The sequence below is a fragment of the Aristolochia californica genome, unplaced genomic scaffold (genome assembly GCF_029961685.1).
Source record: "Aristolochia californica isolate CCGP_79_NKW_82.1479 unplaced genomic scaffold, dmAriCali1.0.hap1 SCAF_10, whole genome shotgun sequence".
Taxonomy (NCBI): domain Eukaryota; kingdom Viridiplantae; phylum Streptophyta; class Magnoliopsida; order Piperales; family Aristolochiaceae; genus Aristolochia; species Aristolochia californica.
In genome coordinates, this window is record NW_027181771.1 from 31,028,436 (window position 1) to 31,049,086 (window position 20,651).

At 34.4% G+C, this 20,651-nt stretch overlaps 2 protein-coding genes and 1 pseudogene across 2 annotated transcripts; all 3 read left to right on the forward strand.

The window, feature by feature from the left end:
* Positions 1–705: 705 nt before the first annotated feature.
* Positions 706–8,710, forward strand: LOC137943073 (uncharacterized; annotated as a pseudogene).
* Positions 8,711–11,744: 3,034 nt separating this feature from the next.
* On the forward strand, positions 11,745–19,114 carry LOC137936014 (ETO1-like protein 1). The gene is made up of 5 exons (XM_068780505.1): positions 11,745–12,421; positions 12,539–14,272; positions 14,941–15,232; positions 18,006–18,315; positions 18,703–19,114. The coding sequence occupies exons 1-5, from the start codon at positions 12,294–12,296 to the stop codon at positions 18,921–18,923; spliced, it is 2,685 nt and encodes an 894-aa protein (XP_068636606.1). The 5' UTR covers positions 11,745–12,293; the 3' UTR covers positions 18,924–19,114.
* Positions 19,115–19,228: 114 nt separating this feature from the next.
* Positions 19,229–20,537, forward strand: LOC137942429 (acireductone dioxygenase 1). Its single transcript, XM_068788067.1, has 5 exons — positions 19,229–19,410; positions 19,525–19,612; positions 19,713–19,807; positions 19,961–20,200; positions 20,295–20,537. Exons 1-5 carry the CDS (start codon positions 19,399–19,401, stop codon positions 20,418–20,420), a joined length of 561 nt encoding a protein of 186 aa, XP_068644168.1. The 5' UTR covers positions 19,229–19,398; the 3' UTR covers positions 20,421–20,537.
* Positions 20,538–20,651: the final 114 nt, after the last annotated feature.

The window sequence follows — 20,651 nt, forward strand, 5'->3', positions numbered from 1 at the left end:
CCATGATGCATTCTTTCGGTTACAAACTACACACCAAAAACCTTTCCTTCCTCTCTTTTCTTTTTTCAGCGCTTACAAATTATGCTTAATTCATTGTCTATTTTTTATGAGCTTTAGATGGCTAAAATGAGGAAAGGTAAGGGCAGTATGGATGAAACTTCAAAGAGAATATATGACATATAGACGTGTGAGAAATACAGTAAAATGTTTGATTTGCTCATTGAGCAAGTCAATTTGGGTAACAAATTACCCAATGGAGTATGGAAACATGAAGTTTTCAACGACTGTGTCAATATGTTTAATTTGGATACAATGAACCAAAAGACGAATGAACACTTGAAAAACCGCATGCGGACTTGGAAAAAAACATATCCGATCGTGACAATGTGCCTCAACACTAGCGGCTTTAGGTGGAATCCAAAAACGCAGAAAGTCATCGCAAGTAAGACAGTGTGACAAGATTACATAAAGGTTTGTAAATGTGACATAGAATGTTATGTTTCTTGCATTATTAATCAGGATTTTAAGTATTTTAAGTGATGATTTTTCATGTAGGAGCATATAGAAGCCGATAAGTATAGGCGGAAAGATTGTCCAGTATATGAAAAATTGGTTGTAGTTGTTGGAAATTCTATTGTCATGGGGACAGCAAGTCAAACAAGCGTTGAGTTAAAAAAAAATCTTTCAAATACTGTAGAGGGGTAAATGATTGAGGATATTGATGAAGATGATGCAATTAGGGAGATCCCAATACCTAACGGTATAGAGTCTCCAATTGAGGCTCCTCCAAGAAGTAAAGCACCAAGAAATGTTGAGGATATAATTTCGGCTACTGGGCGTAGGAAGAAATCCGAACCATTTGCTGACAATGCTAAAATGGTTGTTGATGCCATTAACAATATGTCATCAACCTTTTCAAGGATATTTAGTCCCATACATGCCGATGCACAACTTCCATTGTTCAAAGCTATTGAGGCATTACCTAACTTGCCCAGAGAAGTCAAATTTTGTATGTCATATTTTAGAAAAAATGAGATACTTAAAATTTTCTATTGGAGAATTATAAAATGGCTATATATTATAATATTAGTTTTTAAATATATGTTTAGTTCAGTAAAAAATAATAAAGAGGAGGATGGACCTAAGCTCATATATATGGGGTGCACCTAATTTTTAATTTAACCATGTACTTTGAATTGAATGACTTAAAAATTAATTTATATTTCGTATATTTGTCTTTGCATTCTTATATAATTTGTGTGTTCTGATTTTTTAATATTAACGTTATATAATAATATTATTATAAATATAATTAAATAAATAGTAATTATTGTAAAATAAATAAATAAATAAAGTTGGGTGTCAACTGGACTTAAATCTACCCTCCTTTCCCTCGATATTAATACAAATTTCATTTATATATTTATATAACGTATTAATAATATTTAACAATATTTAACAATCAAGTGTTCCATTACAATAACCATAGCACGTACAATTTTGACTAAGTATTTATGTTAATTAGTAGTTTTATTGGGATGATGAAGTTAATTTGTTATCTAAGACTATCTACATTTGAATGAGACTACACAAACCTTTTTTGGAGTCTCATGTTGAACCATTAAAGATTGAAAAGGGTGGGATCAAGATAATGATGGTAATACATGATGTTATTTTTGTCAATTATTTGTTTCCTTAAGATAAAGTGAAATCAATGATCACCATTTACTTAATAATCTATTTTTTATAGGGTAAAATCATTGTGTGAGTTTATACCCGATTCTTTATACACAATAAATGTATCAGAATTAAATAAATTTTATAGGATGAAATCGTGTGTGATAACATCTCTTAGGCTGTGTTTGGAACACTGAAAGTTGAGAGAAAAGGAAAGGAAGATAATAGAAAGATAAAGAGATCTTGTTTGGATGCCTATGGAAAATGAGAGAGAAAATGAAAGAGAAATATAGTTTTTCTTGTTTGTATACTCATGAAAATTGAAAAAGAAAACAAAATTAGTAATATTTTAAAATTTCGATGATTAAAATTTTCCCTCAAGATTATATTTCTTTTATTCATTATTTTGTGAGAGAAATTTTATGAACTAAGAGAAAATGTGATTTTTCTCTCTTATCGTCTTTTCACTCAAAGATTATTTGATGCCAAACAACAGAAAACATATTTCTCTCTCCTTCTTTTCTCTTAGTTAATTAAGGCAAGTGGAACTTCAGTATTTCATAAGGAATTTTACTTTCTGACTTCCCTAATAGTACACAAGGAATGTTAAAAAAAATTAAATTATTTGGAAAAGTGGAACTTCAGTATTTCTCAATTTAAGCTTCATATTGATTTAGAATCTCGAGATTGAAGCTCCTAAATTGGTTTAGGGTCAAAATTTGTTATGAAATGTCATCTTTAGCTTGATTTAAGCATGATTAGAAATAGGTTGGGCTTGAAAATTCTGAAATTGGGATTCCTAAGTTGAATTAGGGCTAATTTGGATTCTGAAATGTCACATTCTGTTTGGTTTAAATATGATTAAAAATAGATTGAGTTTAGAACTATGAAATTGAAGTTGCTAAATTGGATAAAGGTTAAATTATACATGGTTAAGCTTTATGAGTTTTTCAAGTTTTGTGAAGTTTGTGTTTAGTTTACTAGATATTGAGTAGAATGCTTGGAATTGAGGACCTGAATTAAATCATGCATAGTTAGGCTTTTTGAAATTTCAGGTTCCATTTAGTTTATACTTGGTTAGTTGGGTACTAAGTTTGGATTACTAAAAACCTAGAGTTTGAAATTGTTTTAGGATTGTTTAAGTTTAAAAAAATCTCATGCTTTGTTCATTTTAGGCGTAAATGGGGGTATAGTGAGTTTGAACCTCAAAGATCAATGGTCTGATTTTAGATTAAGGTTAATAGGTTCTAAAACTCATGTTTCATTTTGTTCCAAACACAACAAGAAGTATATAGAATCTGATTATTGAAATTGATATAATTTCAATTAGGAATAATTGAGCTCTGTAAGTTTATATTTCATTTTAGGTTACGAGTAGAAGTATAATGTTTCAGAATTTTGAAAATGTTGTTTTATAGAGTAATGAATCAAAGAATTCACCAGCAACACCTCGAGGGCTTGATATCATACTAAGGTAGTATGTTGCAAAGCAAAAATTATGAAAAATTATCGTGCCTTGGCTCTACAAGTTTTTTTATCTCCATGTTAGGCGAATATGAAAGTATACCCATATGTGCTAATGAAAGTGTATAAAGGAAATTGGCAAGGTGGAATGACTAGGTTAGTATTCTTGTGTTGGATGAGACCTTTGACTAATGTTTGACAACAAGAATTGAGAGTTATGGATTAGTAGTAAATTTCATGTTTCTAAATATATGTTTCGGGTAATTGCTATTTGCAATATTGAAAACTATGTACATAAATGCAATGCCCTCATTTAGTTATATGCATTAATAATGAATAAAACATTCAAGACTTGAACTAAGAGTCTTATAATATACTTGAGTGAATTCTCATAGTTAACTTTACTTAGTTATAAGAGTGAGGGACAGTTGAATCCATTTGATTTTTTTTAAATAATAAATAAATAAAATAAACCTTAAGATTTAGACCCTTGGTATATGGGATTAAGCATATACTTCCAAGTGAATGTGTGCCCCAACTACAGTGGGGAATTTGGGCCTCAATTGGATAACCAGGAGAGGAAAAATATCGTGTCCTATATGCATAGAAGAGTTTGGGCCTCGCTTGGTTGTTTGAAGGAGGATTATAGGGACCTTGTCACAATACTGACAAGGTGATGTAGACTTCACTTGGGACGCCAAGTGGGAAATCATGTCCTCTTTTAGAACGTTGATTGAGGGTTGTGGACTAGCCAATATTATGATTATGGACTTATTTAGTCAATCTTTGGAAATGTTGTGTCTCATATGCAGTGAAAAATAATGAGTTTGTTGGGAGACCAACAAGGGTATGTGTGTGTACAAGGCAACCATAAGGACCTTGTTAGGAGACCAAAAAGGGTATGTGTGTGTAAGGCAACCTTAAGGACCTTGTTGGGAAACCAACAAGTATATGTGTGTGTAGGACAATCATAAGGACCTTGTTGGGCAACCAACAAGCGTGTGTGTGTGTACAAGGCAACCATAAGGACCTTGTTGGGAGACCAACAAGACCAACAAGGGTATGTGTGTGTAAGGTAACCATAAGAAACATGTTGAAAAACCAACAAGGATATGTGTGTCTGTAAGGTAACTGTAAAGACCTCGTTGGATGACTAACAAGGGTATGTTTATGTTTAAGGCAGCCATAAGGACCTTGTTAGAAAATAAGTAGGGGTATGTGTGCGCTAGTAGAACAACTATTATATAAACTCTAGATTTGTTGTACCTCATCTATTTAGATGAGTAATGACCTTGTTGGAAAATCGACAAAGATATGATGTGAGTAGAATAACAACAATATAACTTTGGAAATGTTGTGCCTCCTCTATGTGAGAGGTAAAGATCTTGTTGAACAATCAACAAAACTATGTGTGTAAAGGAATACAAGTACATAAGAAAAATGTTAACTGGGAATGAGGAATAAAAACTTGACATAGGTTGTAAACACATGTATAATAAGGACCCAAGTAGAAGGTAAGACACCTCAAATTAGTGAGGAGTGTGGATTGACGGTGCCTTCAACGAGGGCATATTATGAGAAAGTGTTAAAAAAAGATAAGAAGAAGAAATTTTCTTGTTTCACAAGATCTAGTAGCAAGTATTTTTGTATAATTGAAATTTGAGGACTAATTGCATTTACTTTTGTGCTAAATAATCTTCAAGAAATATCTATGTTGGGCTGATGTTATTATTATATAGAATTGTCAGATGGTTGAAGTATACAGGAATTCACTTATTCGAGGTTATTTTAAGGGGAGTTTTGTTATTCTATATTTAAAAGATACTTTAAGAGGTTCGTTGTAAATAGGTATAAGGTACTTCATAGGAATAATATAGTCATTAGATATAAATTGGGGTTCATTTAAGGGTAGTAATCATCTATTTAATGAAAAAATTATTGTTTAATTAGGCAAAAAAGAAAAAGCCTTATTTTTTTTGTTTCTCCATGTTGCAAAAGCTCAAGCTCAAGTTCTTATCTTGTCCATTAAAATTCCTTCCATGAGCTCTTATTCTCTTTGTCCATCATGGTCTTACCTCTCTTTTGGAGACTTGTGAAGATTAATAATAATTGGTATTAGAGTAGTTCATTTTTTGGATAGGAAGCAAGTTTGGTTTCCTAACACAAGTTATAAAGTTATATCATATGTTTTTTCAATATAGCAAACTCTTTGTTTCTATGATATTTCTATCACCAATGATATATTGTATCTACTTTCCAATGGAACAAATAACTTTTAGTTCAAAATTTTTAAATAAAAAATTGATACCTAAAACGATGAAGGTCAAGCAAGAGGAAGTATGTAACAACAAAATGAAGTTTTTGTTATGGACTCCTTATGCCATCAAATGAAACTTTGTATACAAATTACACCTCTAAAAAATAATCTATGAAAAATGGCTTCCTAATTCAATTTTATACAAGGAAAAATCACCATTAGAAGAAGAAAAACTTAGGTCCAAACAGAACAAGATGATTTCCATACTTGGTAACCATGTTTAGGATTTGTAGAATTCACTACTTTAGATATTAAATTACTTTGAAGTGTTCTTTAAGAAAGAAAAGTTTGATTTAATCAAAACCTCTCTTAATATAAAAAAAACAAGGTAAGTCAGAGATATTGAGTAGTATAAAACCCCACCTACCACTCTGAATAGTTACAATTGTGTCTAACTCATCCAAAAAATCCAATTGAGTGGATCTACAAGGATGAGCATCTTTTTGTCAACCCAACCATGAAAGGTCATAAATAACAAGTAGAGTGTTTTGTAGTTAGCTTGGGAGGCAAAAAAAAGTCATAAATCACATGTAAAATCGACATTCTCTACCTTTACCCAATATAAAAATTAGAGACATCAAACATGATGATAAATACCTATATAGGCTAGAATTCAAGTCTAAAATGGTTTGGTCTTAAGTAGAGATTTTAATAAGTCTTTTACTTTGTCATTTTATCTTTGAGGTTTTCTATATTTAGAAGCATTGCGAGATGTGAATAACAAGTTAACTATTGCAAATTCTATTCAAACTAGAACTTTCAAGTTCTAAAAGTAAAATTACCTAACCTGGTACTTTACCTACCACTACAAACATTCTCAATTCTAAACCATTTACTCCTTTTCTCCTCTTCTCTCTCATTTTTTTTATGGTTTCAACTCTTGTATCTTTAGCTTATTGCTTCGTTTGTTTTCTCTCTCAATTATTAAAGTCGTCTAACTCTTCAATCTTGTTTCTCTGTTTTTTGCTTTAATAGTCTGAGCCAAGCGATGAGACATGAATAACAAGTTAGCTATTGCAAAATCTATTCAAAATAGAACTTTCAAGTTTTAAAAGTAAAATTACCTAATTTGCTACTCTACCTACCACACCAAGCATTCTTAATTCTAAACCATTTACTCCTTTTCTACCCTTCTTTCTCAATTGTTTATAATTTCAACTCTCATATCTTTCACTTATTGCTTCATCTATTTTCTCTCTCAATTATTAAAGTCGTCTAACTCTTCAATTTTGTTTTTTTTCTGTTATTGTTTTAATAGTATGAGTCAACCAATAAAGAGTGATAAATACTAATTAGTGAATCTCGAGCAGGAGCAGACCATATAACTCACAACATCAAGGTTTTATGAGGTAAAATTTTAATTTTTTAAATTAATATCTATAAATTTTATTTTTTGAAAAGTTCAACTATACTTTTTCAGGGATTTATATATTGTAAACATTATTACTCACAAATATCTTGGTGCAATTGTTGTATGAGCAAATTGACGTACGATTATCTCAAAGTATTTCAATAAACTCATCTTTTTGAATTTTAGCACTTAATTTACTAAACTCTAAGTTGTAACTTCTTGTGATATTGTTTTGCTTGTGTTATATATTGATTTTTAGAAATTTAATTTATTAGAAATAAAATATAATTAATCATATTACTACTTTTAGATATCAATTTATTGAACATTTGACAATTTTATTGCAATTGGCATTTTTCTAGAGCCATTAGACATAGGTAAGAAGCAAAATCTTTAGCAAAATTATTTTTTTAACATAGATATCTTAAAATAATATTTTAAATTATTTTTTAATATTTACAAGTAAAATTTGAAAAGAAGTTCAAAGATTAGAAAATAAGAGAGAAAATAATAACTTGAACAAGACATTGAATTCATCAAATAGAGCCCATGAAATTATTGATATTGCAAAAAAAATTCATATTCCTTGTTAAGAAGATGACTGATTAGTTATCATCTAAACGATAGAGATCAAATTAGAAAAAAATATTTTTAAAAAAGTTATTCAATCAAAGGACATAAATTTCCTTCAAACCATGTTTGGTAAAATAGCCAGACAATTCAACAATGCATGGTATAATGAGCATGAATATTGGTCAGAGAATAACATAGTAAAAAAAATATTTTTTGTTTATGTTGTTTTTGTTACATAACTAAAAAACAGGGTGGGAAAGATGCATTTGTTGTTGGCATATCTAAAAATTGGAAAAAAAAAAATAGAAAATCATGTTGGAGGACATAATAGCGTGCATAATGATGCTCAAAGAAAATGTGAGTATCTATTCAAGCAAAATTAGAACATCCAATCGCTTTTGATTAGATAATTAGAATGTGAAAAAAATAAAAAATAAAAAATTCAATTTGAAGCTTCAGTAGACTATGTTCGTTTTGTACAGTGACAAAGGTTGCCTTCATATGCCATGATGAATATGATAATTCTAGAAATACGGGTAATTTTCTTGAGTTATAAAGATTTATAATCAATCGTGGATATAACTGGTATAGTCTTGGATAATGCTTCAAAAAATTTGAAATTAGTTGCACCTGATATTCAAAAGGAAATAACTAATGCAGCTATTGTTGAAGCTACAATGTCATTATATATAATTTTGGGGATTTATTGTTTTCTAATTTATCAAAAAGGTTGTGTGATTAATTGTCATAGTACACCTATTGAAAACTTAAACACTTAAAAAAGGTATTGAGTTGTTGTTTTGGAAATGTTGAATTTATGGAAAAGATAAAAACTTCATTGACTTGATGTAATCAGAGTACTTGAACCCCTATTTATATTAGAGGAAAATAGTAGAGTCCCAATTATACTCAAACTCTAACAGTTAAAGATAAGTCCTAGCATAATTAAATTACTCAACATAAATAGAAGACTAACATAACTAAAACACCTTTAAACTAAAACTTTTCTATGAGACCTCATTCCATAATAAATTTGGCTCTGTAGGACTTCTTATTGTGAGAGTTATGTAAAACTCTTCCATATTTGCTCTTCAACAGGAAACATGGGTTAACCATATCAAGATTGCATGGACAAGGACACAATTGAGTAAGTAGTGTGGGCAAAGAGTTAAATGGGTTTAAAACACTTACCATGAGGGAGAATGAATATGCTTATTATATTTATTCTTCTGCATATCAACTTCAATTAATTATAATTATCATTGTTAAATCTCATGTTGAAATTGGTTGCCGTAATATTTAATGTTATTGGACCATCATGTAAGTAACATGACCAACTCGGGGAAAAGAAGTTGTAGAAGTAGCAAAAACACTAGAAAAATATGAAAGTAAAAATGAAAGAGGTTTGAATAAATAAACAGACTTGTGGTGATACATGTTGGGGGTCTCATTATAGTGCACTAATTAAATTTGATGCCTATGTTTTCTTATGTGTTTGATGTCAATGAAACCGTTATAGAAGATGATTGAAGATATGTTGTAAAATATCACCCCATGTACTTGAACAACTCCCATGCAAGAATAATAACAATCATGCACATAAAACCTTACCTTTTCATGACCTGGCTTAAAACTCTATTAACTCCTACCCATAAACTTTATTGGCTATGGAAATCAAGGAAGAAGATAAGGATGAACGAAAATAAGGATTCAATTTCAGCAATATGTAAGAAATTCGATAATATCTAGGTTTTTTTATGTGCAATTTGATTTGTGTTGCATTTATCTCGTCTAAATCTCGGTGTCCCACTCTAATACCATAAAGAAAGAGAGAATTGAACTAAATCATCATTGTTGTCATGGATAAAGAAGAGAAAGAGAGGAAGAAGAGAGGAAAATAAATGGTTCAAAGATGAGGGTTCAATATATGTTGTTTGAGACTATACCTACATATGATATTGTCTTTAATCTTCATATGATAAAAATGACTTTAGAAATTATAAATGAGCTATCAAAAGCAATGGAGTGAAAATATCAAAACATGAATAATGTTATGAGATTAATTAATTTTTTAAAGCAAATATTAAAACAAAACTTTTTGGCTCCATCTCTATTGAAGTCAATGCTCCAACAAAACGTAATTAAATGATGTTATTGAATTCTCCTCTTCTTGAAGCAAAGACCCCCACTAGGGTATTTGTCCACGGGACCACTTGCTACCAAATGAGGTGACCATGATGTTTTCTTGATGTCTCCTTTTATAAATAATTGGCGGTCTATAAAATGTTATTGATTTTCAATAGGAGTAGATCCTTATAGACTCTCGGAAGCTTGGGACAATGGATGACAAATACAAGATTGATCGTAGTTGAAGCTTGAATAAAAGGTTATCCTAAGAGGGGTGAATGTTAGAGGTCAAATTAGGGGTTATTTTTATTATTATTATAATTATCTAGGTGTAGTGTAGAAAGTTGGCTATAAATGGGAGATACATGAAATAATTTCTTAATCATTAAAGAATAATTATGGTTAATCTTAAGTTTGTAATAATTTATTTAATGAAAATTTCATAGCGAGCAGGGTAACAAACAAAAAACCTAGTTTGTTTTTCTATGCATCTTCTTGCAAAAACTTAAACTCAAGCCTTGACTAACTTTCTCATTATTAAGCACTATCTTCCCTCTCCTTCGGAGACTTTAGAAGGTTCATAACATACATGAAATTTGAAAGTCTCTATGTTTTTCAAGTTTTCCATAAAAAGAATTATTCATATTTAAACTTGTAACTTATTGATGGGTTATCAAAATTATGTCTTAGATTCGCTTATAATGTCAACTCCCATTACACCTATTTTGAAAAAAAAATCGATTTATTACTGATTACTGGTTGGTTCGGGCTATTTATTTGTATTTGATTTATCAATCAAATCGATAGTAAAACTTAAATTGTGAGATTCAAAACTACGAAAGTCAGATACCTAAAATCGGGGTAGCCAAAGGAAAGGGGGTTCGGTTCCAAAATGTAAATCCAATCTTTGCTTCTATTCTAGGATATGAGTAGGGTTTGGTTAGCCTTCGAAGTTGAAGAGGATGATATATTTTTATGAGGGGTCATATAACATGATCAATATGTTCTCGATATCAATTGTTAAGATATATTATTAAATAAAATAGGATGACAAATTAGTGTAACACTTAGAAGGTGAATTCACCTAAACTATGTAGGATAATCATTTATCCTATATTTTCATACAATCTAAAGTGACATAAAATAATAAAGTACCCAAAAATTCATCACTAAGAATTGCCACATAAAAATACATATCTTTCATGATTTGCGAACGATATCATAATCTTATATGCAATAATGACTTTTACAATTTGACTAACCATGGTGCAAACGGATCATCATTCAGATTGCAAATGTAGTCAAGGTTATTAGATTTCAATACTAATCACAATTCACGATGTCACATTATTAATTTACTGTGATTATATTGATTTGTTAAATTCTCTCAACATAGAAATATTATAATACCTAGGATTGTTTTTTTTCAAAAAATAATATAAATATTTTTTGATATAAATCGAATGTTATTAGTTGACATTTGGATTCGTTTACATCTATCAATATATAAATTGTAGCTCTGGTGTCATTGTCCAAAGTCCTAACATTGTGTAAATTGTAGCTCGGGAGTCACATCTCATACATAGGATGCATCCCACGCCGTTGATTAGCCACACATGGACCATCGACGTCGGACATGTCACCGAGGTCCTCCATCTTTTCGGTGGTCCACTACAAAGGTTCAAACAACCAAGCGGGGCCTAAATTACCTTTCATTTGACATTGACATATTATGTAACACTCCGAGTAGGTAAAACGTCATCACCCATTTGATTAATTATTTAATTAACTAATTAATTAAAATCCGAACCTAATTAGATTGTTTTCACCGAATCTCACCCCTTCATGAGCCTGTCCCCGGTATGATTAGCGCGGCAAGGGCATAATTTAAGTCTGCAGCGCCTCTTTTTATGAGTTATAATTCCGGCTTTCGGTGGACCCACGTTGCGCATGCCGATGCAATCTTAGCTTTGGGGTCCACGTCGGGTCCACAGGAGGCATCATCTCCTTCGTTTGAATTTTGGTTGAAATGGATTAGTTGACCTAAAAAATTGACCAGGAGAGCGAAATGCACGTACCGTGGGATCTTATAGAGCCTCTGACAGGATTCTCAGACAGGGAGTCTCATGGTACTGCTGCGTTTCTTTTATGTTTTTTCTGTAGCTTTTTTCCCGTTTGTATGGCAGCTCCTACAGAACCTGCGCCTTCTTCTTTTCTCGGTCCTAAAGAGAGGAGAAACACCCTTTATTCAAGCAAAAGTAGTCGAGAGGACAGAGATTTTCTTCCGGATTCTTTGTCTTTGAGCTCATCGATTTCACTGCTGCTGTTAAATCCTTTTCTTTGAACGTCGAACTACCTTCTTCCAAATTGCAACTGGTTGTTTTGTGGCATGTCCCTTTCGTTTCTCTGATTTTTTTCCTCCAGCTTCCATGTGGAGATTTCTGCGAATTTCCTTGTCCAACTGATAGAGATACTGTATGTTTTCCCTACAACTCCCCGTCGTTGATGCCATAAATTTTTGGAGAAGTCTAATCGTAGAATTCTGCTTTCCGATTTTGGAATTTAGTGGAAAGTGGCGTGTACTTCTTGGTATGATTTGATTTCTCATTTCTGATGTTTTGAGTGTTGCGAACTGATCACTTGGGAAAGGAAGGGTCTTGTATCTTATTGTGCCTGTTGGATTCTGGAGGTACTGAGAAAACCATCCTTCTTTCTTCTTTCTTCTTTCCGCTACCAACCATAAAGATTGCGGAGATCTGGGCCTTATTGCAAATTTTATGCCCCATGAGAAATATCTTCCTATCTGAATCCTGCAAAGAAACCCAAGTACATGCAGTAAATCCCCAATCATGGCTTCAAGTCGAAAGAGGAAAGCTCTGCAATAAGTTCTCTTCACATGCCCCTTCTTCATTGTAAGTTTGTTATCTTTCTTTCAGTTGCTATTTTGTTTAATTCATTTGCTTTATTTTTTTTTTAAAGTTTTTCTAGAATTTTGAGAATTTGACCTTCTGTTTGATGCTCCATTGTAGTGAATCGCTCATCAAAGTCCCTGAACCCCCGATTCTCCCATTCTTTAAGCCCGTTGACTACGTACAAGTGCTTGCTGAGATCCATGAAGAGCTTGAATCGTGCACAGGTGATGAAAGATCAGACCTTTACTTGCTGCAGTTTCAGGTTTTCCGTGGTCTTGGGGAACACAAATTGCTGCGGCGCAGCCTCCGTTCTGCGTACAGCAAATCCGCTACTCTGCATAAGAAGCTCATATTTGGGGCCTGGCTGAGGTATGAAAAACATGGAGACGAGCTCGTCTCTGATTTGCTTGCCTCGTGTGGGAAATGCATACAAGAATTTGGTCCCTTGGACGTTGGGGCCCACTTTCCTGTAGCAACTTCCACATCAAGTTCAACCGCCGAGATGATGGTTGGAACCAGTAGTTGTAGTCCGACACAGGTTTCCTCTACCGTCTTCTTCCGTGTGGGACAAGAGAAGATCTCCTGCGATAGGCAGAAGATTGCTGCTTTGTCTCCTCCATTTCATGCCATGCTTTATGGATGTTTTACTGAAGCACTTCAGGAGGACATAGATTTGTCAGAAAATGGTATCTCCCCCTTGGGTATGAGGGAAGTAAGCAGATTTAGTGAGACTGGTAGATTAGATGATTTAGGCCCAGATGTTCTGCTTGAAATTTTGATGTTTGCCAACAAGTTTTGTTGTGAGGGCCTTAAAGATGCTTGTGATCGGAAACTTGCAAGTTTGGTAGGCTCTAGGCAAGATGCAACTCTCTTGATGCATTATGCCCTTGAAGAAAATGCTCCTGTCCTTGCTGTTGCATGCTTACAAGAGTTTTTACAGGAACTCCCTGGGTGTCTGAATGATGAACAAGTGATTAAAATCTTCTCAAACGCTGATAAGAAGCAAAGATTTATCATGGCGGGGAATGCTGAATTCTCCCTGTATTGCCTATTAAGTGAGGTTGCAATGAACACAGATCCCCTCTCGAATATCACTGTCTGTTTAGTGCAAAAATTAGTAGAATGTGCAACAAATATTAGACAAAAACAGTTGGCCTTTCACCAGCTGGGATGTGTGAGGCTGTTGAGAAAAGAATATGATGATGCTGAACGCCTATTCTCTGAGGCTTTTGCTGTAGGGCATGTCTACTCTGTTACTGGGTTGGCTAGAGTTAAGTGCATAAAGGGTGGTGATAACCTCCTTTCGTACAAAAAGCTTACTTCTGTCATCTCTTCCTGTAAGCCTCTTGGGTGGATGTATCAGGAGAGATCGCTCTACTGTGATGGTGAAAAGAAATGGGAAGACCTCAAGAAGGCAACAGAGTTGGACCCAACACTTAACTACCCTTACATGTACAGAGCTGCATTGTTGATGAGAAGGCAAGATGTACAAGCTGCAATTGCTGAAATAAACCGAGTTCTTGGTTTCAAGCTTGCCCTTGAGTGCTTGGAGCTGAGATTTTGTTTCTATTTGGCACTCGAGGATTATAGAGCAGCCTTGTGTGATGTTCAAGCAATTCTTACTTTAGCACCAGACTACAGGATGTTTGAGGGGCGAGTGGCTGCATCTCACTTGTGTACACTTGTTAGGGAACATGTGGAAGCATGGACCACAGCAGATTGTTGGTTCCAACTTTATGACAGGTGGTCATCAGTGGATGATATTGGTTCACTCTCTGTTATCTACCAAATGCTAGAGTCAGATCCTCAGAAAGGGGTTCTCTACTTCAGGCAGTCTTTACTCCTCCTTAGGTAGATCTGACTAACTCCTATTTCTCCTTTCATTTTGTTAAACCATTGGATTATCTTTTATCTTCTATCTGTATTTATAAACAAAGAATTTGTGGAAGAACTGAATCTTGTTCCTTTTGAAGGAACAAATTACAACTGCAAGATGAACAATTATTTCAAACCTTGAATGGAAGAGAACTTAAGACATGAAATATACTTGGAAGAAACAAAGCACAAGCTGTGTACTGCTTTACACATAAATTCACTATGTGTGCAATCCGAAGACATTGCCTTTTCTTGTCATGATGAACATGTTATACATGTACACTGAGTGGTCAGGATGCTGGGTCACTGGGTCGTATCTTTTTTCTTCTTTTTGACAAAACACCAGTATGTTTGAGGATCAGACTTGCAACATTCACTAGTTTTCTTAATGCAATATAGTCAATGAGGATGGTGCACTTTTTTAGAGTTGTTAAATTACTATTGCTTGTTTCTTTTTGTAAATTTTATGATCATTAGAAAAGTACTATTACCTGTACAATGAAAACTCCATGGATTAACTCGTTTATGAGACTCTAACCAATAGATGTTGTTGCTTGACATCAAAATTTGAACAAGCAATATGTATTAAAAGCAAGCATTTCTGCTTTCTGCACAGTTAAATTATTCTGGTTTTGCTCAATCAGGTTGAATTGTCCAGAAGCAGCTATGCGAAGCTTACAGCTAGCACGTCAACATGCTGAGAGCGAGCATGAACGTCTAGTATATGAGGGTTGGATCTTGTATGATACAGGGCATTGTGATGAAGGGCTTCAGAAAGCTGAGGAGTCAATTAGACTTCGAAGGTCATTTGAGGCTTTCTTTTTGAAAGCTTATGCTTTGGCTGATTCAAGCCTCGATCCATCATGCTCATCAACTGTTGTCTCACTTCTTGAAGATGCCCTTAAATGTCCTTCAGATAACCTTCGGAAGGGTCAGGTAATTGTTCCCTATTCACCTCACTTGTTTGTTCTATTGTTTGTGTGTAAAAAACATGCAGTTACTCACCAAGCTTCAACATGTACATTCCATCATTAGACAATATGTGTTTATGTAATATAGATTTCTTAAAAGTAGATACATAGCCGTTGGGGCTAGAAGCAGATGGCTAATGTGCTAAATTGGTTCTAGTGCTGCACATATGGCTCTAAGATGGTCCTGGAAAATACCTTCACTTTTTTGCTTGGTCTGCACAGAATTGTTCAGTTCAAGAGCTTAGAAATATCTTATTGGCCTGTAAGAATATTTAAAAGTGGGGGAAGGATATTGATGAATGTCTTATTCGGCTAACAGCAGTTTGAACCTTTTTCTTAAATAGCATTTTACTGTTTGAATGACAAGAGTATTAGCTATCCTTAGGCTTAACTCATATAACATTAAGGGCTGTTCCCATTTCAAGGACTTCTAGTGCTATTTTAATTTTAAAAATTGAGAATAGTTCTCCTTGCTCCGTTTGGAGGTACATGTATCCTTACTCTCCAAAGAAATGTTTTTAAGAAGAAAAGGAGAATACTGGGGGAATGGTGGAAAGAGAACTTCAGAAAATTACTATCTAAGCTTCCTGGGGATATTCCTTTCCCCTGTCATTTCTACAAATTTTCCCTTAAAAGCTTTGATATCTTCACCCCATATCTGGAACTCTGTTGGCTATTTATCAGATACAATTTGCTTATGCCACTTCAATCAAAATAAACTGGGAGCCAAGGTTGCATAAAGAAAAGGAGAGCATATTGCTTTCGAAAATCTTTATCTGCTGCAGGGTTCAAGAAGTAACATGTCTTTGCTGGTCATACTAGCCTCTCTTTGTTGATAAACTGCCCTTTCCTTCAAAGTATCCTTTATTACTCTAATATTTAGAAATAACCTTTAGTTTATCATCGGGAAATGTCCCAATAAGCTTTCACTGGTGTATGGTGCTAAAATTAATTGCATAACTATGCAATATTAATAGAGACAACTTTCTTTGAGATATGGCTTGCTTTGTTTAGCTATGATTCATGCTGTTTCACGTACTCACGAGAAGTGAAAATTTCCTCCTCATCCCCTCCTACTCCAAGATCACAGTCCTTAACCTCTGCTTTCTTTAATGCATAATTTACATTGATTGCACTGTTGAGACTATGAAACTCATCAGTTGCATTAACTGCTGCATCTTGTAGCATAGTATATCTTGTTAACTCAAAACAGTAACTGATGTGGTAAGACCGGACATAATTGTGGATTGGTCTTCTGGCTCAATGGTATTGCGTATATCATCAAAAACAAAAAAAATGGTATTGGGTCTGGTGTGTATATATGTGTGTAATCAATGTTGGAAGAAACAGTGACATGGTCATGGTCATGGTGCAATCTCCAGGTCCTGTTCAACTCAGGCAGTTGAACAGGTGTAGCATCATGGATAAAGATATATATTATTAAAATCTTGAAATTTAAAAGATTTTTATAGAAAGACATTAGTGCAGCAATTTCTAGCCTATTCCCTAAACATGATAATAATTTATTTACTTTTGATAACATTAATTAGGATGCTAATTATTGTCTAACCTCCAAATCACTGTGAAAGCTAAAATGGTATTTATTTTGTTTATTTATTTAACCTGGTCGGGTTCAGAGGTTCAAGGTCAAACTTTTTTGAAACAGGTCGCTTGGCTGTTTTTTTTTTTTTTTTAAAGTAATATTTTATAAATTGTAAGATTGAAGAGGCTATTATCCTGGTTGAATAATCTGCTCGTTTTGGGTATTACAACAGTTTAGTAACCATTTGTATAGCCAGCATCCACATCCGAACTGATAAAGTAGTGCTGTATTTTCTTATTGATCCTTCTTAGACAAGTATTCAGTCATGGTCTCGTAAAGTTCTGTTCAACAGATCTTTTTATTTTTTAACTTGTGAGATTTTCCATTAAAAAGATGCTTTATTCATTCTTCTTAGACAAGTATTCAGGTCATGGTCTCGTAAAGTTCTATTCAACAGGTCTTTTTATTTTTAACTTGTGAATTTTTCCATTAAAAAGATCCTTTATTCATTAAGGAGGGAATCCCGACAAGACTATCTGAGTCAATATTTGAATCAAGATAGTGTACTGCCATACAACTTGCATGGAGTTATGTAATTTGATTATCTCATGAAAGAACTCCCTAATCATCCAGTTCATCAGCTTAAACTAGAGTGTAGGTACTTTTTATCCATAAACTAGAACTACAATAGTCAGGAAAATTCTGCAGCTTCTAATTCTTAGTGTCAGAAGCATGACAGTACAGTCATAACCTATTAGCCTATCAAAGAGGATGTGTTTTGGTCTATGCTTTGACATGTAAGCTACCAGTTCTAGGACTTTCCTATTGGATAAGCGGAATAAGAATGTGTTTGGTTCTATGCTGGACATGTAAGCTACCAGTTCTGTGTCTGCTCTCTTCTGGATAAATGGAGCTGGTACAAGGGTCTTTATTGAGATCAAGATCAAGGAACCCTGAAGGGGAATTTGAGGCTAGGACCAAAGAACTTTGTTGTTGATGATTTTTAAGCAAGACAATTATGTTACAGATACTTTATTGTTGTTGATTTTAACCAAGACCATTATGTAATAGATAGATACTTTGCTATGGTTGATTGTATCTGATTTTAAGCAAGAATGTTAAGTAATACATACCTTGTAGTTATCGTTGATTGGTACACCATTTTCTTAACTTGTAGTTTTAATTCCATCTGCAGGCTTTGAATAACCTTGGCAGTGTGTATGTGGACTGTGGAAAACTTGACCTAGCAGCAGATTGTTATATTAGTGCCCTCAAGATCCGACACACAAGAGCCCACCAAGGCCTTGCTAGGGTTCATTTCCTCAAAAATGACAAAAGTGCTGCATATGAGGAAATGTCAAAACTCATTGAAAAGGCTAAGAACAAAGCTTCAGCTTATGAGAAGAGGTCTGAGTACTGTGATCGTGAGCTGACAAAGGCAGATCTTGAGATGGTCACTTACTTAGATCCATTACGAGTTTATCCTTACAGATTTCGTGCTGCAGGTGAAGTTATTAACCCGTCTCTCCTCTAATGGATTGAAACTATATTTTAACTTTAATAATACCAGAAAATAAGTATTTAAATTATGGCAATTTGCATCTTTGTATTTTATTGCAAGAAAGATCACGAAAAGTCATTTGGTGCGAAACATGCTAAACGTTATCTCAGCCATCCAATCATACTCAATGGCTATTGCAGACGATTGTTTTGCATGTTTTACACTAAATGGTTTTTTATATTGGATCTCCCGTGGTATGACGAAACTACTTCCGGCTATATTGGAGGTATCCATGTCAGTCTGTTCAGTGATTTAACATTAACTTTATAATTCTATCAAGATATTTTTCTCAGAGTTTATTTGTGCTGATGGTGAAGCTTTTGTGTGGCAGTTTTGATGGATAGCCGTAAGGAGAGAGAAGCCATAGCAGAACTGTCTAGAGCAATAGCATTCAAGGCAGATCTTCATCTATTACACTTAAGAGCTGCCTTCCATGAGCACATTGGAGATGTCAGTGGAGCCCTCCGTGACTGCCGAGCCGCCCTGTCAGTGGATCCCAACCACCAGGAAATGCTCGAGCTTCACAGTCGTGTAAACAGTCAGGAGCCATGAATATGGCTTTTATGTACACTAGTCAAATATTTATATGCATGCACATATACAGAGCCAGCCTTGTATGTTCATGCACGATTGTATTTTTTTTTTTTTTTTTTTTTGCGGTTTTGTTGTAATCAGATTCTTGGTAATTCAATTAATTCTGTAAGAAATGGAATTACCAAATGTGAAACTTAGTGTTCTCTGAATTTTGGCCACAGAACGTTACTCAGCAAAAAAATCAGATTTGCCCGTCTTCTTCAATTTTATTTTTGTGGGCATCGTCCCAATCGAATTTTCTTCAGAGATTTGTCTCTCGGCCTTTACGCATGAGGACAAGCTGGATATTTTGAAGCTTCGCGATACAGCCAAGAAGCCGCTGCTTGCCTGTTATATACGTAGACGTTTAGCCCAGGGGCCGGCAGCTGACAAGCGATAACAATTCTGTGTCGAGTGTCGACCAGCTGAGACTAACGCTCCCAGAAGCCTAACGATGACGCTCGAGGTGAGTTCGAGTAACAGTGGAATCTTGAACATTTACACATGATTCAAGCTTCAGACAATTACTTACGAATCGACTCACTGAAGATCGCTATCACCTACGAATTCTGTGCTGCAGGCGTGGTATACGAACGAAAGCGAGGAGGATCAGAGGCTTCCGCATCATCGCGATCCAAATGAATATGTTCCCTTGGCGAAGCTTGCTGGTATGATTCCAAATGCTTTTCTTACCCTTCAATCAGTCGTGTAAATCTTTTTCGGGTTCTCTGAGTAGAAAAAAAAAGTGAATGAATTTGGTTGTCGCAGAATTGGGAGTGCTGTACTGGCGTTTGGATCCAAAAAATTACGAAAATGATGAAGAGCTGCAGAAAATCCGAGACGCTAAAGGATATAACTACATGGTGAGTTTAATTTTCTTTCATCTTCTTCTTAAGTTTTGGGAATATTTATTTAGATAAGCGATTGGAATCAACCGGAGAGTGGAGAATAGTAACTGCGTGTTGGTAATCATTAACGGCAAACAGAGGAATTGAATATTTATTTGATGGAAACAGGATCTTCTGGACTTGTGTCCCGGGAAAGTAGAAAATTACGAGGAGAAGCTGAAGAACTTCTTCACGGAGCACATCCACGCAGACGACGAGATACGTTATTGCTTGGAAGGTAGTGGGTATTTCGATGTAAGAGATAAAGAAGACCGCTGGATCCGAATTTGGATCAAGGAGGGTGACATGATCGTCTTGCCTGGCGGAATCTACCATCGCTTCACTCTCGACACCAGCGATTACATCAAGGTTCGCTTCTGAGTTCCAAAACTTTGATTTTCGCTTCCCGTCTGCATCTGGTTTTCCTGCGTTCTATCGAGTTCGTTGTTGCCCCCTGTTGCAGTTGATGCGATTGTTCGTCGGAGAACCGGTTTGGACGGCGTACAACCGGCCTCAAGAAGAACATCCGGCGAGGAAGGAGTATATCAAGTTGTTGGGCCAAGGAGCTGTACCACTGGAGGCCCATTAGATATGAAGGTTAGCTACAACCTGAATGATATTGTTAGGTAAAATGATGTAGGCGAAACCTGGATTTGGACTCTACTAATTATATGAATGTATTGAAATAGATATAAGTTAAGCGTGGTTTATTGGGTAAATAATTTTGTTGTTGTTACAGAGGTTATAGTATAGATTTGTCAAATATTAAAATATAATTATAGTTTCTAACTGTAAATAAAGTAATTAAATAGTAATGATT

Bases quoted from the DNA above. Each gene is read 5' to 3' on its own strand.
- LOC137936014 (XM_068780505.1), top strand. From the start codon at position 12,294: ATGAGAAATATCTTCCTATCTGAATCCTGCAAAGAAACCCAAGTACAT. The intron at 12,422-12,538 runs GTAAGTTTGTTA...GCTCCATTGTAG, and splicing joins TCACATGCCCCTTCTTCATT to TGAATCGCTCATCAAAGTCC. The intron at 15,233-18,005 runs GTAATTGTTCCC...TTCCATCTGCAG, and splicing joins ATAACCTTCGGAAGGGTCAG to GCTTTGAATAACCTTGGCAG.
- LOC137942429 (XM_068788067.1), top strand. The intron at 19,613-19,712 runs GTATGATTCCAA...TGGTTGTCGCAG, and splicing joins TCCCTTGGCGAAGCTTGCTG to AATTGGGAGTGCTGTACTGG. The intron at 20,201-20,294 runs GTTCGCTTCTGA...CCCCTGTTGCAG, and splicing joins ACACCAGCGATTACATCAAG to TTGATGCGATTGTTCGTCGG.